The sequence below is a fragment of the Myotis davidii genome, unplaced genomic scaffold (assembly GCF_000327345.1).
Source record: "Myotis davidii unplaced genomic scaffold, ASM32734v1 scaffold436, whole genome shotgun sequence".
NCBI lineage: Eukaryota > Metazoa > Chordata > Mammalia > Chiroptera > Vespertilionidae > Myotis > Myotis davidii.
In genome coordinates, this window is record NW_006292604.1 from 1,827,688 (window position 1) to 1,834,361 (window position 6,674).

Below are 6,674 nucleotides of genomic sequence, written 5' to 3' on the forward strand. Positions count from 1 at the left end.
TTGCAAATAAATGTCTTACATTGACCATCAATACAGTTACATTCTACATTGTTTAAGTAAATTCAAATCTTCATGCCTGAATGTGAATTTTCTTTGAGGCAAAAAAGAGTATGAATAATGCTGGCAGTTCTATCCATTACTCCACTCAGTAAACATAGGGACCCCAACTGAGTCTGAGGGGATTTTGGTTAGTATAATTCTTGTATTTATTCAACTTCCCTATATTCCTTGTCTCTCCCACACACACACACTTTTTTTTAATCCTCACCTGAGGATATGTTTTTCATTGATTCTAGAGAGAGAGAGAAAGAGAAACATAATGTGAGGGAGAAACATTGATCGGTTGCCTCCCATATGTACCCCGGTATGGTCCCCGAACAGGTCACGGGGTGATGTTCTAACCAACAGCCACACTGGCCAGGGATATTTCTGTGTTTCAGTAGCAGCCGTATCTGAGTGATCCTCATTTCAGTCATGAAAAGCTTGACGTAAACCTGTGGCAATTTCAGTTTCCAGTTCTTTTCCTTTCCTTGGTAGATGCTTCTTCACTGTATACCACAAATTCCAACTCAGTAGAACTTAGAATCATGGGAATAAGAAGTAAAATATTTACAAATGTGTGAGAAAGGTATACTTATGAGGGCCCCTATTTCCTCCTTTACTTCTTAGTATCTGTAGCTGTTAGAGTGGTAGTACCATGTATTGATTTCTGGTTTAGAGCATGTATCCTTCAGAATAATGCCAGCTGCTTTACATGCTGGTACAAGGCAACTCCCATAGATAACACTTCATTGTTTAACTTTATTTTTAATGCTGTGAAATAATTTCCTTGGCCAGTTTGTGTACAATTGGCAGGTGAATGTTGGGTGGATAGGGCGAATCCATATTCCAATGAGGATAAATTGTCACCGCTTCTAAGATGAGAGAGGGCAAATATAGAACACAGATGTTCAGTGCTCTTCTGATGTATATGATATTGCTCTACACTCTTACCCCAGTTTACAGAGAATAGTCTTGTCTTACTATTCAGTTTAAGAGTATAACATTAGCACAGATATATAGTAAACATTATACCTGTCCAGTAATGATTATAAGTATGTAATTCATATGACATTTATATAATTTCTAAAAGGTGGTAGAAACAGAATTCTATAAATATAAATCTTTTTCAGATACTATCTCACCATTAATATGGTATTTGAACAATATGGATTTCTGTAGAATTTGTAGTGGAACAAAGCAAGACAGAATGGATATTATACTATTTTTTTAATAGCTTGATTATACTCACTTTGTTTGAGTTAAAAAACAATATTCACTCATTCTGTAATGATCTCTACAGTGTTTTTCATACCCCTTTATCCTATTTCACATCTCCCTTCTTTTCCCCCTTAATGGTTATCTTCCCTGTTTCTCTTACTGTCTTTCTTTCCCTGGTTCTATTGTATTTTTTTCCTTACTTGTTGGATAGTTTCTATCCAGAGGTAATATAATCTCTATGGTTAAAATCCACTGTAGAGTTCAAAATCTCCCTTCTTCAGATTATGGGAATTTTAATATGACAGCTATTCTTGGGTGAGCTTTTTTTTAAGTGTTTTTAATAGAAAGAGTAACATCACCCCCCACCCCTCCAATCTTGTTTCCATTTGTATAATCTCTTTTATCTTTGTTAGGTTGAAACTCCATTGGAAGAAGCTATTAAATTTTTAACACCGTTGAAGAACTTGGTGAAGAACAAGATAGAAACTCATCTTTTTGCCTTTGAGATTTACTTTAGGAAAGGTAGGCAATTAGGATATAGTGGCCCTGATAACATTGATCACTGTATTTCTTAGATATAGTCTCCCAACTCCGATAGCCTCACCACTGTTTGCAAATGCCAGTTCAGCTTGCCTGCTATGCACGAAATATGGGGAGGTACAAGGATATGATATCTCTTCTAGGACATTAAAATCACAATAGATGTAAATGCCTAACTAGGATTAGGGTCAGATATAATAGCTCCTATGTGCGTCTGTGGATAAAATTAGTTAATACATGTAGAACTTAGAATGGTGTCTGGTACACAGTAAGCATTAATAAATGTTAGCTATTGTTAACAATAGAAGATGTGATGCTTTAGGTGTATCTTGAAGGGTGGCTCCTATTTCTGAAAGAAAAGATGTGTAGAAGGGAAGAGGCTTTGTTAAGAAAACATAAATGTGTGTAAATATGGTAATGTTGAGGTTGGCTATATTGCCTGAGCCAGTAAAATATAAATGAGAGGTCTTGGTTGCCAAGTTTAGAATGCTTATACTATATACTAGAGGCCTGTTCCACAAAATTGAAAGGAGAGGGCCTAAGCCAGCAGGTGGACATCCCTCTCACAGTCCAGGACGCCTTGCTCCTTACCGCCCACCTGCTCACTGCTTCTTAATGCTCGGCTTGCTGCTCCTTAGCATTGCCGTGGAGGTGGGAGAGTCTCCCACCACCCCCACTGCCCTCACCAGCTGTGAGCCCGGCTTCTGGCTGAGTGGCACTCCCCCTGTGGGAGCACACTGACCACCAGGGGGCAGCTCTTGTGTTGAGTGTCTTCCCCCTAGTGGTCCATGCACATCATAGCAACCAGTTGTTCTGGTTGTTCCACCATAATTGTTGCTTAGGTTTTTATTATATAGAAGATAATAGATACAAGAAGATTTTATGGTGTTGAATTGGAGTAATCCCAGTGGTTTATTGAAAAAGAAAATTTTATCATTAAGGTGATGTGTTTTGAAGGGAGACAAACTGGTTAGTAAGATCCAATAGAAGGTTGTTTCCAAACAGTGTAACTGTCCTAAAAAAGACTGAATAAAATGACACCTCTATAGAGTATCCATTAAAAATCATGTTTACCAAAAATAATTTGTAATGTTAGGGAAAGGTTGCCATATATAATTGTTTGAAAATAGGACATAAAACTAACTATAGCTTGATTTTCATTTTAATAAGATACTTACAGGGGTATGTACAATCGAAAAGTGACCAAGCAGAAATTGATAAAAGATAACAGAGATTATCTCTAGGTGGAATTTGAATGACTAAAATATTTTCTACTGTATTTTCTATTTTCCACAATGATTATGTTATAATTTGGAAACTAAGTTTAATAAATAGTACAGTAATTTTAAACTTTTAACAGTTACTACAACTCCCTTTAAACCAGTACTTTTAAATCAGTCACAAAGTATAAAATGCAACAGTTGTTGTTCTTATAGTGGGGAAGGGCAATCTAAATTCCATTCACTTGGCTTCTTGGCTCTGCTCTAACCTCTGAAGGGCTCTCAGCATTGACAGTCCACTGCGGGAGAGTGAAATGGGCCATGACAAAGGGCATGGCAGTGCTTTTAGCTTTCTGAGTGTTGAGGGTAAGGGAAAAGAAAATGTCAGAGAAGCCTGGGGTTTTGAATTTTGATATTTGGAGAATGGTGCCAAATTAGGGAAGTCATAACAAAGGTATTCATAGATGATAGAAGTTCAGGGAGTATTCTGCTGCAGATTTCCATTCAACAGGTTGAAGCACTGCTGAAGCCTGTGAACATGGGGGTAGAGGGTGAGTGGGGAACAGCATAGATAGAGATTAGAACATCACTGAAAACTCTACCTTTCAGGGGGAAGAAGAGCCAGGGATTGACAGGAGAGAACAGTCAGGTAGGAAGGAAATCATTACACATGTGAGGAAACACAAGAAAGGAGATGGTTTTAAGCATATAAACACTGATTTTTTAAAAATATATTTTATTGATTTTTTACAGAGAGGAAGGAAGAGGGCGAGAGAGTTAGAAACATCGATCAGCTGCCTCCTGCACACCCCCTACTGGGGATGTGCCCGCAACCCAGGTACATGCCCTTAACTGGAATCGAACCCAGGACCCTCCAATCTGCAGGACTACGCTCTATCCACTGAGCCAAACCGGTTTCAGCTAAACAATGATTTTTTAAAAATATATTTTTATTTAGTTCAGAGAGGAAGGGAGAGGGAGAGAGATAGAAGCAATCAATGATGAGAGAGAATTATCAATTGGCTGCCTCCTGCATGCACCCTATTGGGGATTGAGCCTGTAACTGGGGCATGTGCCCTTGACTGGAATTGAACCTGGGACCCTTCAGTCTACAGGCTGACTTTCTATCCACTAAACCAAACCAACCAGGGCTCAATGATGTTTTTACGTAGTGAGGAAAATCCCTTTATTTTGATTAAAGGATGTTAGGAAATGAAATGGCTTCAGATTTGTTTCTGTTGATTTGAATCATATATAAGCTTCTTAGTAAATTGTTCTGATATTGAAGAATCTCGTTGAAATGGACTTGTTTATATGGCATTAGTTCAAATATTGTTGCGTGCTATCTAAATTTTTTGTACTTCATAAAACCTTTTTTCTTAAAGAATGTTGTATGGAAAATAGTAGCTAACATTGCTAATCTGAGGAATTCATTGGCTTCAGTCATATGTTTAGTAGGTTAGATGTGATTGACTGTAAATTAGTTTTTCTATTTGTAAGGTCTTAATTCTCCAAAAGAGCGCATCTTATTTTATCAAATGATAAAAACATATCTCACTTTTTCTTTTTATAGAAAAATTTCTTTTGATGCTTCAATCAGTAAAGAGGGCATTTGCTATTGATTCTAGTCATCCCTGGCTTCATGAGTGTATGATTCGACTCTTTAGTACAGGTATGTTTTTGTTTTCCATTTCTGAAATATTTGTGACTGTATAAGTGATCTGTACAAGTTTACCATCATAAACAATCATTTTAGAAACACTGCATATTAAATTAGCTGAGGCTAAAGCAGGGTTCTTGTCTTTGTGTTGAAGGTCTTTATTTCTTAATGCTAAAAAACATTACCTAATTTTGACAGAATTGTTCAGTTCAGGTATTTGCGAATTACCTTAGTTTCTGTTTGTAAAAGGTTACATGTAAATTGAAGTTTTGAATCATATGTTATTATATAAGCTTCTTAGTAAATTGTCCTGAAATTTAAGAATCTCTTTGAAATGGACTGGTTATCTCCTTATGTACCTGTCTTTAGCACAGTTAAGTCATATCATTTTTGTTATTAAATATATATAGGTTAAAAAGAACTTTAAAACTATCGTACTTTTCAAATATTTTGATAAGATTCCATACATTAGCCCTAGCCGGTTTGGCTCAGTGGATGGAGCATCGGCCTGCGGACTGAGGGGTCCCGGGTTCGATTCCGGTCAAGGGCATGTGCCTGGGTTGCGGGCATATCCCTAGCAGGGAGTGTGCAGGAGGCAGCTGATCGATGTTTCTCTCTCATCGATGTTTCTAACTCTCTATCCCTCTCCCTTCCTCTCTGTAAAAAATCAATAAAATATATTAAAAAAAAAAAGATTCCATACATTAATTTTAATGTGAAGTAAAACTACAGAATTTTAGAGAATGAAAGGTGGAATTTTATGCTAATTATTTCATTTTATATTTGAGAAATTTGTGACCATTAAAGATTAAATTACTTATTCAAGGTAACAGATAACCAGTAATGGGGCAGGGATGAGAGCCCAAGTCTTCATATTGTTCTATCTACTACAGAGCTTTAAATGTACATAAAGCACTCCTATAGTCAAATAGTGCTGTTTTGGTTTTTAAGTGATTAGAGAAGGAGAAATGGAATTTTTACTAGAACAACCTGCAGAATTTAGAAATACTATTAGTTATCTCATTGCTTAAATACTCAGGCTCATATAAATCCATTCATTATATAAAATAATGAGATTAAACCAGGCATTTTAATCATTGTTTTGAAAATTGCTAAATTGTCCCAATTAAGAACATTGTTTTGTCTTCAAAGGAAAAAGTAAAGCCTTATTTAAGTTACTAGAGGCCCGGTGCACGGATGCTTGCACTAGTGGGATCCCTTGTCCTGGCCTGTGCCCTCTCGTAGTCTGGGACCCCGCAAGGGATGTCAGATGCCGGTTTGGCCCAGGCGTCTAGTATGCATATAAGATCATTGGTTAATCCCTTCCTGCCCTCCCCCTTCTCCTCTTCCCTCTGAGATTCATCGGTCTGTTCAGTGTTTGTGTGTGTGTGTGTGTGTGTGTTGAGCATCTGCCCCCTGGTGGTCAGTGCGCGTCATAGCTACCAGTCGAATGTTTGAGTGGTTGTTCGGTCACTTAGGCTTTTTTATATCCTATCTAATAAAAGAGAAACATGGTCATTGGCATACGACCGCTACCCTTCCCATCGGCTAATCAGGGAGATATGCAAATTAACTGCCAGCCAAGATGGTGGCCAGCAGCCAGGCAGCTTGAAACTAACATGAGGCTTGCTTGCTTCAGTGACGGAGGAAACCGTGCTCCCCGCCTGCCTTGCAGGCCTCTGAGCCTGCAGTTTGAAACATTTTAACAAATATAGAAGCTAAAAAAAAAACCCCAGAAACCAGCTTTCCGCGAACTGGGATCTCAGAGCTGGAGTTATAGATTGTTTTGATTATAGAACCGAAACAAACCAGATACCTACTTTCAGCAGCGGAGGCCTAAGAGCTGGAGCCTTAGAGCTAAAGCTGCCCCAGAATTAAAAAAGAAAAAGAAAAAAAGGAGGGGTTGGGAGCTTCCGTCACCCGCCAGCCTGAAAACAGCCCTCAGCCCCTCACCCAGGCTGGCCAAGCACCCCAGTGGGGACCCCCACCCTGAA

The 6,674-nt window shown here is 38.3% G+C and overlaps 1 protein-coding gene across 4 annotated transcripts in view; it reads left to right on the top strand.

The window, feature by feature from the left end:
• The window catches only part of NAA15 (N(alpha)-acetyltransferase 15, NatA auxiliary subunit), a 73,900-nt gene that overhangs the window by 57,542 nt on the left and 9,684 nt on the right, over positions 1–6,674 (top strand). For all 4 annotated transcript variants that reach the window (XM_006766056.2, XM_006766057.2, XM_015565514.1 and 1 more), the window contains 2 exons: positions 1,674–1,782; positions 4,594–4,692. In XM_006766056.2, coding sequence (XP_006766119.1) covers positions 1,674–1,782; positions 4,594–4,692 — 208 coding nt within the window. The remainder of the gene's footprint in view (positions 1–1,673; positions 1,783–4,593; positions 4,693–6,674) is intronic.